At 42.6% G+C, this 12018-nt stretch overlaps 1 protein-coding gene across 1 annotated transcript in view; it reads left to right on the top strand.

The window, feature by feature from the left end:
* Window positions 1-12018, top strand: part of KCTD9 (potassium channel tetramerization domain containing 9) — a 34723-nt gene that overhangs the window by 7847 nt on the left and 14858 nt on the right. Inside the window, exons 2-6 of the mRNA XM_069066939.1 lie at window positions 5839-5960; window positions 7501-7544; window positions 8824-8920; window positions 9617-9675; window positions 9841-9969. Coding sequence (XP_068923040.1) covers window positions 5839-5960; window positions 7501-7544; window positions 8824-8920; window positions 9617-9675; window positions 9841-9969 — 451 coding nt within the window. The remainder of the gene's footprint in view (window positions 1-5838; window positions 5961-7500; window positions 7545-8823; window positions 8921-9616; window positions 9676-9840; window positions 9970-12018) is intronic.

Raw genomic sequence — 12018 nt, 5'->3', positions numbered from 1 at the left:
GTCACTGAGCCTCTCTAAGATGCTAAGATGATTCTCATCTGTAACATGGGACTAATAATAGCCCTTACCTCCCAGGGATGTTGTGAAGGTCAAAAGAGGTCATATTTCTAAAGCAGTTTGTAAACCTTAAAGAACTATGTAAATGCTGTTATTGATTGAGCATTAAACTGCTCATGTTATTACCATCCTGGTTTTTGCAGTTGCTCAGCATGAACCTCTGATATCCTCCATTCCACACAGATGTTTCATTCATGTTACAGCCCTTTGACAAAGTATGGTGAATAAAAGTGTCACTCAAGGCCTTTGGTGCTTCAGTGTGGTAGGGGAAGGGCTCTTCAGAGGGTTCAGTGGGCACTCTGGCTTGCTCTGAAAAAAATTCAGGTAGGAGCCCTGCAATAGATTGTCCTTGTGGGACCAACTTATCTAGGGACAGTCATGTCATCAGGTGCTTAGCCCCCAAGGCAGCCAGGTGGCACAGTTGCTAGAACACTGGTTCTGGAGTAGAAAGACCTGAATTCAAATGTGCCCTCAGAAAGAAAACCCTTACCTCTGTCTGCCTCAGTTTCCTTATCTTTAAAATGGGGATGATAATAATAGCTTCTATCTTCCTGGCTTATTGTGAGGATAAAATAAAATAATATTTATAGAATGCTTTGCAAACCTTAAAGTATATCTGAAATTGTTGTTTGGTAATGTCCAATTCTTCACGACCCCATTTGGGTTTTTCTTGGGAAAGGTATTGGACTGGTCTGTCATTTCTTTCTATGGCCCATGTGACAGGTGAGGAAACTGATGCAAGCAAGGTTAAGTGACTTGCCCAGAGTCACACAGCCTAGTGTCTGAGATCACTTTTGAATTTAGGAGCAGGAGTCTTCCTGACTCCAGGCCCTGCACACTATCCATTGCGCCACCTAGCTACCCTAACCTGAAATGCTAGCTGTTTTCCCAGGATAATAATTGTTTTGGCCACTACATGCTGGGAAACTCATCAACCCAGCTGTGCAAAGACTACTTTCTCAAGTGAAAGTTTGAAATGAAGTACTACTGTTCTCATTCCATTGCTTGCCTTTATTCCAGCATGTTTAAGATCAATCTAAAATGCCATTGTTTCCCTTTATGAATCACATACTTATAGAATCAAAAGAACAGCCTTCTCTTTGAAACAGCTTTATCTTGTTCTGTAAAAGCACTTTCTGAATGTGTTATAGCCCCAAGTCTTAGAGTTTGAAGTCAGCAAACATTTATTAATGCCTACTATGTGCTATCCTCAGCACTGTGCCAAAGTGCTAGGGATTCAGAAAAAGTTAGAAAAAAAAAAACTGGCCTTGATCTGAAGGAACTCATTTTAAAAAAAATTTTCGTGTTCAATTTAGTTTGTGTTCAATGTCAGGGGGAGAATTTGGGCTTGCCTGTTAAAACAGATTGCCTGTCAGAAATGTGGCTCATGATATTAATTAAATTGATCCATAAAAATCAAACTGGGAATGAAAAATTATGGAAAACAGTATGGGTTAAGGCTCCATTGGCCTAGCTTTGGGGAAATTTGTCAGCGTGCAGGCCGCTGCTATGATTGGTGTCTGTTTTAGACCCCTTTTCTTGAGCTGGTGGTCCACTGTATATTTTATTTTATGAGAGATTCTCAACTGCTAGGCTTCATTTAATTAATGTCTTTGTCAAAATCAGAAGCCCTAGGGAAACTGATGAATTTTAGACTAATCAAAAATATCTGACCCTGCTAAAAATCTGGTTGCTTCCCAAGCATTAAAACTGGCTCATAAAACTTTAAAACTAACATTTGGCCAAGTTGAACCTCCCATTTTCAATGACTCCAAAGATATTTTCTAGATCTCAAGGGCTGATAGAGAACATAAAGCTAAATTAAATATAACACTCTGGAACATACTTGTTCAGTCATGCACATCAGCCTTGCCCTTAGCTATTTGCCTGTGTACTTTAGAGCTAATAATTTATGACAGTCTAAAGCCAGAGAATGTTGACCCATTCAGCTGCTTAGTTACAATAGAAATCAGATTGGAAGATATTTTGTGAATTAATAAATATAGCACTGTGTGTGCTTGTGTGTGAGTCTGAGACTTAAGTGAGATGTTCTGACCCAGCTCTCACTCTGGACTTTGTTTTTCAACTCTTTTGCTCCCTACAGGAAGGCCCCTCTTGGGCTCTGATTTCTCTAGGAATGAATCAGCTTTTACAATGCTGTTGGACGGGTTTTTTGGTTTATGATAGATATTTCTGTTGCATGCGCTAATCTGACTTGAACATGGGAGGAAGATGGAAACAGCTCAGCTCTAAACCTCAAACCAGTAAACTGGTTTTGAAAAAGGTTGTGTGAATTTCAGCAGCTTGTTATTGTAGGTCTGTACTAAACAGTTTTATAATGCAAGTTGCTAAGACATCTGGTTTGAACCTAGAATTAATGTGGTTATTTCTGCATACTGTTCTTTATTTCATTCTCTTTAGAGGAGTGATGTAGAACTCTTTGTTTGGAGAATCACTGACTCTCAAATGAGGGCTACATGGAAGGAAAAAGCAACTTAATTTCATTTGGATATTTTTTATTCTCTTCTGAGTAGCAAAGACAGTACAAAAAGTGAAAAATCGCCTTTTTATTGAAGAGGAGCATATATTTTGATTTGACAAAATAATATTTTAAAGGAAATATGGTATGTAATGCCATATGTCAGTCAGTGAATGAATGGAAGAGATAAATGAAGAGACACCCTAAAAAGGGAGAAAAATTAAGGAGGAAAAAAAACTGCAGAGAGGCCAAAAGGTACATATATTAAAAAAAAAAAAACATAAAGAGGGAAAAAGAAAGGAAGGAAGACAGATTGATGGCCAGGAGGTTTTGAAGCAGACCAACATCCTGACCAGGAGGAATTGGGGCCTCCCTGCTGTGTTGGCTTTGCTCCCTATGCTTTAGAGCTTCTGCCCTCCTGCTGCCTGATTCTGCCCATCCCTACTTCTCCCAAGATTTGGCCTGACCACCTCTGAATAGATATTGATGTAGTCTTGCCATATTCTTCCTGTGGCTCAGCCATCCACAGCATTCAGAAGTGTGTCATTCTGGACCCTCCTGTTTCCATTTCTGACCAGCTAATATCTACTGTGCAACAGTTGTCCTCAGACTGCCTGTTTTTAAAGAGAGTACTTGCCCTAACCCAAGTTTTATTTTCTTTAAGTCAGACCTCTGCAACTTGGCAGTAGGTTTGGGTTGCAAATAGGTTAGACTAGAGACAGACCGATGATGGTTGGTTGCTATGGGTCATGTGACAGAAAGGAGAGTGGGAAGTGGAAACCCAACATTTTCTGAGGGCCCCCCGAAATCCTTTGGCTGCCCCAAGCAGCCCATGGGCAGTATGTTGTGCACACATCTGCTTTGAATCATACTGTGTGAGCTGCCACCAATCATTCTCGCCATGGTGCCACCATCTTATAGCTCCTCACTGCACTTACACCCTCTACATTCTCCCACAAAGACAAAAGGTAAACTCTTAGGACAGAGAAAGTTTGGTTTTTGTCTCATATCTTGCACAGTACCTGAATGTGATAGTCACTTAGTAAGTGCTTATTGAATTGAATTTCCTAGCTTTCAGGATAAAATCACGTTCAGGTATTTGTAGATGCTTTCAATCATCTCAGAGACTTGTTGGTTGATTGATGCTATAGGGTTATATATGTCTCCTGTTTTCCTCAACCTTCCTAGTCATTCCTTTTTTTTCCATTCTCCTTCCTGGCTAGATGGTTCTCCTGACAATCAGTCTGTCTTCCTTTCTTTTTCCCTCTTTCTATTTTTATATGTATCTTTTGGCCTCTCTGCAGTTATTTTTACCCCCCTCAATTTTTCTTCCCTTTTAGACTATCTCTTCATTCATTCCTTCGTTGACTGACATGTGGCATTACATACAGTATTTCCTTTAAAATATTATTTTGTCACACCAAAATATATGCTTCTCTTCAATAAAAAGGTGATTTTTCACTTTTTGTACTTTAAATTTGCTAACTCAAAAGAGAGAATAAATACCCAAATGAAATTAAGTCGCTTTTTCCTTCCATGTAGTCCTCATTTGAGAGTCAAATGAGAGGTTCTCAAAACAAAGAGTTCTACATCACTCATCTAAAGGAGAGAATGAAATAAAGAACAGTATGCAGAAAACTAACCTATCTGCAACCCCAACCTACTGCCAAGCTGCGCAGGTCTGTTTTAAAGAAAATAAGACTTGGGTTAGGGCAAGCACCCTCTTTAAAAACAAGGCAGTCTGAGGACAGCTGGAGGACAGTAGACGTTGTTAGCTAGTCAGAAAAGGGTCAGAAACACCCTCTTCTGCTATGGCCCTTCCCAGATCCTGATCAGATGAGTACAGAGGTGGCCACAGTGTTCTTGCTAACATGTGGGCCCACATACCCTTGTGCTGCATCCTCTGGATCCTTGGGCCTTGCCAGTTGCCCCACTGTTGGACCTTAAGGACAACTAAACTTTTCCATCTGCCTTGCAGCCAAACTTATGTCATCTGCCCTGATTATGATAGGAGCTGCTGGAACTTTTCTGTCTCTGTCCCCAGCACTTAGCCCAGGGGATGGTTAACATATAGTAAGCACTTAATAAAGGCCTAGTCCAGGGGTGGGGAACCTGTGGTCTTGAGGCCACATGTGGCACTCTAGGTCCTCAAGCATGGCCTTTTGAATCCAAACTTCATAAAAGGATCTGTTCTTTAAATCTTGGATTTAGTCAAAAGGCCAAACCCAAGGACCTAGAAGGCCACATGTGGCCATGAGGCTGAAGGTTCCCTGCTGTTTCATGTATAACATACAGGAAGCACTGGAGTTTGTGAACTCCAGCTTCTAACAGGTTCACCCTTGATCTGGTCAGACAGGAAGACAGCTTTGGAGGGGTAGTCATTTTACTTTATTCTAGTCTAGTCTTCTCAATGGGTTGCTGATAATGGGAGCACCAGCTCCTACAGCATTCCCTAATCACCCTTCTCACAGTGGGGCAACTACTCCTACGTCTCAATGGGGCAATCGAGACAGGCACAACTCGTGTGCTCCCCTCAATCCCCTCAAGCCTCATTGGGGCTGGTTGAGGCATTACCCAAATCCCCATGGGTTCCCCTCTGGATTCCCCACTCCCTGACCAGTGCCCACTTGCTTTATAGAGCAACAATGAAGGCATCTTGCCAACATTAAGCTCACAGCTTAACTTAATATCGTCATTCTGCGCAAGTGTAGTAAATTTCACACTGTCACCCCATATCTCATGGCACAGCCTCTGTAGGCCTGTCTATCACTATGATTCTAGGAATTACTATCTAGGATCCTTGGGGCTATTCTGGGAGTTATTATGTAACACCTGGAAACTAGACATATCTTGTGGCCATGGATCCTGAGAAACTAAGGTCTAAAAAGGATAACAAAATACTCCTTGCATACACTCACCCCTGGTTTAGTCATTCATTTGGACCAGCTAGGTGGCACAGTGGGTAGGGTGCCTGGCCTGGAGTCAGAAAGGCTTTCCTTCCTGAGTTGAAATCTGGCTTTACTAGCTATGTGATCCTGGGCAAGTCACTTCACCCTGTTTGGCTCAGTTTCCTCCTCTGTCAGATGAGCTGGAGAAGGAAATGGCAAACCAAGAAAACCCCACATGGGGTCAGAAAGAGTTGGAAATGACTGAAAAGCAAGTGTCTCCTGATATTGGGCTCTCTTCACAGAGCTTCTGTTGTAACTCTTGACACAGAGTTGGTTAGCTGATTCTCACTCTGGTCCAGATGGATTTTATTCATGGCTGATGACTCTGGTTTTCTAACAATGGTTTCTTTCCAGGTAGTTGCCGTGTATGGAACTTTATCAGACTTGCTTTCTGTGGCCAGCAATAAACTTGGAATCAAAGCAACAAGTGTGTATAATGGAAAAGGTGGATTGATTGATGACATTGCCTTGATCAGGTAATTTTGGCCAATAAAATTTAACTTTGATTGTGCTGACCATTCACAATCCGTCCTTGCTGCTTTACCATTCTCTTAAAGAGTACATTACCTGTGAGGGCGGGCCCTGCCATAGAAGGACCTCTGTGACCCTCGAGGCAACTTTCTTTTTTCATGTCCCCCTAAAAACTGCAAATTGCCTTTTTGGCGATACAGTGAGCATGGTTACAGATGAGTCAAGCCATTGTAACTTCTCTGGGAGTTTACGCAGTAGTTGTTTTCTTCACCACTATAGTATTTGGCAAATAACCTGTCTCTCCCATTAGAATGTAAGCTCTTTGCAAGCAGGGATGTGTGTGTGTGTGTGTGTGTGTGTGTACATATATATATATATATATGTATATATATATATATATATATTTGTATGCACATCACCTAGTAGTATCACTTCGGGGGCACTTAATGAATGCTCATTGATTGGTTTACAATTCAGTTATTCAAAAATCAGCATTGGAGTGAAAATGTAATTTCTGTACTATTTGTATGTAATCTGGTGAAGTGGCAAGAACCCAGAGGAGGAGAGAGGGGTTGAACTAGCTGGTCTCTAAGTCACTGTATCCCTTTAAATTCTAAGGAGCTGAGCCTTTGGCTCGTGGGCTGGCCAGCCTCCTTCCAGTGACTTTGGCTCTCATTTTTAGGAGGTGCTGTAGTATCCTGGGCCTGACCCAGTGAATTTACAATCATCCCCAAACCAAGATTTCTTAATAGAAATATAAGCTCTCCCGGAACAGAAAGTCCCAACTGAGCCCTCTCATAGTAGATTTGCTAACTCAAGGCTTTGCAGGTAGCATGGTCTCCTCAGTGATAGGCAGTAGCAGAAGAGGACTTAGACAGAGGTCATCTCAAGCAGTGGTGATCCCCATGCCACCTAGCTTTGAGGCAGGGGAACATTAAGTGATTGGCAATCGGCAGAGGGGCAGTAGATTTGTCGTCTTGCTTTTTTTTTTCTTAGTGAGCTTTTCATTAACTGCTGGTGTGGATAATTCAGGAATATACATACATAAATACTTGTTTAATAAGGGGGAAAATATTTTTAAAATGAAATGTATTAAAAATGAAACAAGGAAAAAGGTTAAGAGGTGACTATGATTTTAACCATGTCTTTGGAATGCATTGGTATTTTTTTTATGTTAATGAAATTTACATTCAAATGGATCGTTATGTTTCAAGGCCAACAGGTGGCAAAATTTGAACTAAGTGTTAACATTTTGGGCAACTTATTTGACCTCTCAGCATTAGTATATGACTGAGAATTATCTAACATGTGAATTCTTACCTCGGGCCCATGAACTTCAAAAAAAACATTTTTAAACTGTATTTCAACATAATTGGTTTTCTTTGTAGTACTATCTATTTTATGCATTTGAAACATTCTTCTGAGAAGAGATCCATACAAAAAAAGGCAAAGAATCCCCACTCTCACAACAGAACCAGTTAATTACTTTGATTTCAGAACCGGGCCCAACCAAATTGTACTGACAGGATCTTTTTTTTTCCCCAGAGATGATGATGTTCTCTTTGTGTGTGAAGGAGAACCATTTATTGGTAAGTGACCTAATAGCTAAACTCTCTTTTGATGAAATGTTGATGAGAAGAAATGAAAAATGAAATGTTGATATTGGGCAAAATTGGCCTGTGAAAAGGGTCTTGTGGTAGGTCTTTTATACTTGTGTCAACATTCTGACTTGGCAGCATATTTCATACCAAAGAGATGGTCTTTTTTTGTTGGGAATGACTCTGTTATGTGTTTAAAAATTATGGGAATAGACCTAGAAGTCAGAAATAAGGTTATTCTGTTTTTAGAAAGTTTAACTTTAATCTTCAGATTTTCTTTGGTAGTGATAGTATATCCATACTCTTTATAACTACACATTTTATGTTTTACATTACTGTACATGGATAACCTATATCAAATTGCTTGCCTGAATGCGGAGGAAGGGGAAGGAAGAAGAGAGAGGATTTGAAACTCAAAATTTATAAAAATAAATATGAAATTATTTTCACATATAATTGGGGAAAAAATAAAATATTAAGTAATTTTTTAAAAGCTAAACATTTTAGATATTTCTACTTAATGTGAGTTTTCTTTCTGATGGTATAATCAATGGCAGAAATCATCTGTTGGGGAAAAAATGTCTCTTAAGTTCAAAAGAAATAGAATTTGGTCTGTTAAACAAAACATTTAAAAGCTGCAATAAGATGTTATTTCAGTAAAACTTTTGTTTGTTTCATTGTAAGCAGTTATGACTGAGAAAACAATTCAATGGATCACTTTAAAGCAGGGAGCATTTTGGAGTAGGGCCGGCCATGGAATGAGCTAGGGGAGCCAGGAATAAAGTCTGAAGGACCTGGCCAGCAGGCAATGAGGGAGGAAGGGAGATGAAAATAAGTTTGGTTGATCTCAAAATTTTGCCTTGAGCTGGCTCTGCCTTTGGGAAAGAAGGACCAAATTTTCCTTGGCTTCTCTTATTCTTAGCATAGTTTTGAAAACCATAGTACATTGTAACAACTTATGTGGGGTAGCCTGGAGACTTCACCATATTTCTCACATTGTTTCTTTGGGAAAGTCCAGTCCTCGCTCCAGTTGCACTAACCACAGCTTTTAGAAACTCAGCCTGTTTACAAATTAGGAACTTCTTGTGCCTCCCCCACTTTTTCCATGGCTTCGGGAAGTCAAACCCCTACTTCTCTAATCTCCAGATCAGGGATAATTATGGTGTTCTCCCCGTTGCTCAGAGCCGAGGATAATTAGATCCCATCTGTATCCCTTAGGGAGCCAGCAGACAAGTCCAGGGTCATCGTGCCTTCTTTCTTCCCTCTGCAGATCCTCAGACAGATCTGAAGCCACCTGAAGGACCAGCGGGAGCTCACACAGACTGGCTAACTCTAAATGTAGGAGGACGATACTTTACCACCACACGGTAGGAGTGCGCCTTCCTAGTGAATAAGAAGCAGTAAATGAACTAGGGCTCTTTGAGTTCACGTTATTCCCTGCCTCACAGATCCTTCAAATGCGATTTCAATAAATAGCAGCCAGAAACCAGTTTACTGACTGGGAGTGGTTGGGCTCCAGAGGGGCCATTCTTTGGGAGCCTTGGTTCTGTCCCATTCGTTTTACAGAGAGGAAACTGAGGCTGTGGGGGCGAAACAGCTTGTCTAAGATCTCGCAAAGCAGAAATGATCAAAGACTTCCTGTGGTCTGGGGAAGATTCCTCTCTGGTCTTTTTTCAGAGACAATGTCAGAAGTGTGGCAGGAAGCTTTCTGTGGTCATGAATTATGCTTCTGAAATGCGCTGTCCCGCTTAGTATAGGTAGAAAGGGTAGTGGCCTTGCCACTTATAGAGGGAGAGAATGCAGCTGCTTGTCTGAAAGGTCTGGGAAAGTTGTGGGCTCAGTGATCTCCCACACTGGGCTGTGATCACCTCCCAGGAGGATCAGTGTGAGGAAATGCCAGTCAGGACCTGCAGAAATGGCAGCTCGCTCAGTGGTGTTGTGTCCTGCCAGGTCAGATCGTGGCCTTTTTTGAGAGAACAGCTGGGATCCACTAGACTCTTGACTCAGTATGTTTCTTTATAAAGACAAAGGAGAAATCATCTTTTTTTCCCCTGAATTCTTAGGAGCACTTTGGTGAACAAAGAGCCCGACAGCATGCTGGCCCACATGTTTAAGGACAAAGGTGAGCAGGACTCAGCTCCCCAGCCTCTGTGGGATCTGGGGACAGTGGCTTCTAACACCGCTGTTCTTTGCCATTTCAAGATGTGAGCAATTCTTGTGAGAATGAAAAAGTCACGGTACTATACCTTCTATTTTCTGAAATTTTTTTGTCTTAATGGGACCGCAGGTGCCTGGGGAAATAAGCAAGATCACCGGGGAGCTTTCCTGATTGACCGCAGCCCTGAGTATTTTGAGCCCATTCTGAACTACCTACGACACGGCCAGCTCATTGTGAATGATGGCATTAATTTATTAGGTAAGTCTTTCCGGGAGCTAATTCTTCCCAAAAGCCTCCCAGTTGAGGAGCCTTTTTGTTCTCTGTGCTGTTTCTTTCCCGCAATGGTAAAATTTCCTTTTATTTGAGAAGAGGATAGCGTTTGCATGTGCTTTGCCCACAGAATGTAGACTGACCTGGGCCAGGAAGCCGAAAGGGCCAGGAGATGGGCCCCAGGGCTATCTGCTGCGCCAGGCAGGCTGCGTGGAGGGCGTGTGGGTCCCCTCATACTCGTGAGAAGCACTGAGCCCAGGAGCATTGCACAGTCCTTTATTGTCTCATAGTTCATCCTTTCTACCGTGGAGCAAAGCCATGTGAAACCAGGGTATCTGCTTTGGTTCTGATCCGGAAAGCAGCATTCCAGCACTCTGGGATACCTGTGAGTTCATCCACAGGGATGAGTATCCCTCCACTGATGCAGATTGCAACTCATCCCTGGCTGCCCGCACTGGGGGGCTCTTGTCCCTGTTTGCCCATAGACCCTGTGTCCCCGGGGGCTGGGAGCCTCCCTTCAGCTGGCTCTGTGTCCTTGCTCCTTATTTTTTCTGGGTACACATTTCCCTCATGACATCCCTTGTACTTTTTTCCTTTGTGATTCCTCAAACACATTGAAATGCTCAATATTCTCTGAGTGCCTTTGAGAGTTATAAAGAGTGTGCCTTGTGAGGTCTGAGTGGGGAGGGCTGTCTCTCCCCAGGTGATCAGACAAACTTCACAGAGAGTGTGGTGCTTCCTTCATTGGACTCTGAAGGATGACACGGGGAAGAGTGAGGCCATTCAATTCAGGCAGAGGTGACAGCATGAGCAGAGCCACAGAACTGGAAAATGAAACATACTTTTTCAGCAGACAGAATTGTGTGCTTGCTTTGTGCACAGTAGATAGAGCCCTGGGACTGAAGTCAAGACGTGAGATCAAATCTAGCCTCAGTCCCTTACTAGCAGTGTGGCCCTGGACAAGTCACTTCACCTCTGCTGGCCTCAGTCTCCTCTTCTATAAAATGGGGATAATAGTAATAGCATCCATCTCCCAAGGTTATTGTGAGGATCTAATGAGATTATATTTGTCTAGCCCTTGGCAAACTTTAAAGTTCTATAGATGTGCTAGCTGCTGCAGCTCAGTAGCACAGTGGGCAGTATGCCAGCCCTGCAGTCAGGAAGACCTGAGCTCAAATCTGGCCTCAGACACTTACCAGCTGTGTGACCCTAAGCAAGTCACTTCACCCTGTTTGCCTCAGTTTCCTCAGCTGTAAAATGAGTTGGAGAAGGATATCTCCACCAAGAAAATCCCATATGGGGTCATGAAGAGTAAGATGTGACTGAACAGCAAAAGCTTCTGCTGCTGCCCTACTCCGACTCCTCTTCCTCCCCTTCCTCCTCCTCTTCTTCCTCCTGTGGTTTGATTCATGCCTAGAGTGTGTGGTGGGTAGCACTTTAAGACGAAGCAGGGTCCCAGAGGGTGTAGAGGCCTTTGGGTATCAGGCACAAGAGTTTAAATTTTGCAAGACAATCCATAGAGAGGAGGAAGCCGGGTAGGATGTATCAGGGCTGGGTCCGAAGCATTTAGCAATGAGTGAAGGAGTGGAAAGAGGCTCAGACTGGGAGCTGAAGGCCTGGGATTTGCTGTCCTCCATCTCTTTTCCTCTTGGTTCTGTAGTCTTGCACAAGGCATTTACTCTGTGGGGCCTCAGTTTCATTATCTGCAAAATGTAAAGGTTGGACTCGATCATCCCCCTTGTCCTTTCTACTGCTAATTAATTGGGGATCCCATGACAGATCCCAGGTTACTGGTGTCACAGGCTGAGGAAGTGGTGATGCAGCCAACAAAGAGAAGAGAGAATGCTTGGGGAAAAGATCCCCAAGCTGGTAGATACCAGTGGGGCCCCCCAGAGAGCAGGAGATCCTAGAATTTCAGGGAAGAAGCCTCAGGTGCCATCTAATCCAATTCAAAGTAAATAGGAAATCCCTTCTCCACCAGCCTTGATTACAGGTTATTCAGCCACTGTTTAAAGAGCTCCTGCCTCCCAAAGGCCA

Source organism: Petaurus breviceps, unplaced genomic scaffold (genome assembly GCF_028583685.1).
Source record: "Petaurus breviceps papuanus isolate PSGF00001 unplaced genomic scaffold, PetGlider_PUasm1.0 139, whole genome shotgun sequence".
NCBI classification, from domain to species: domain Eukaryota; kingdom Metazoa; phylum Chordata; class Mammalia; order Diprotodontia; family Petauridae; genus Petaurus; species Petaurus breviceps.
This window is presented reverse-complemented; position numbering and strand designations above follow the sequence as displayed.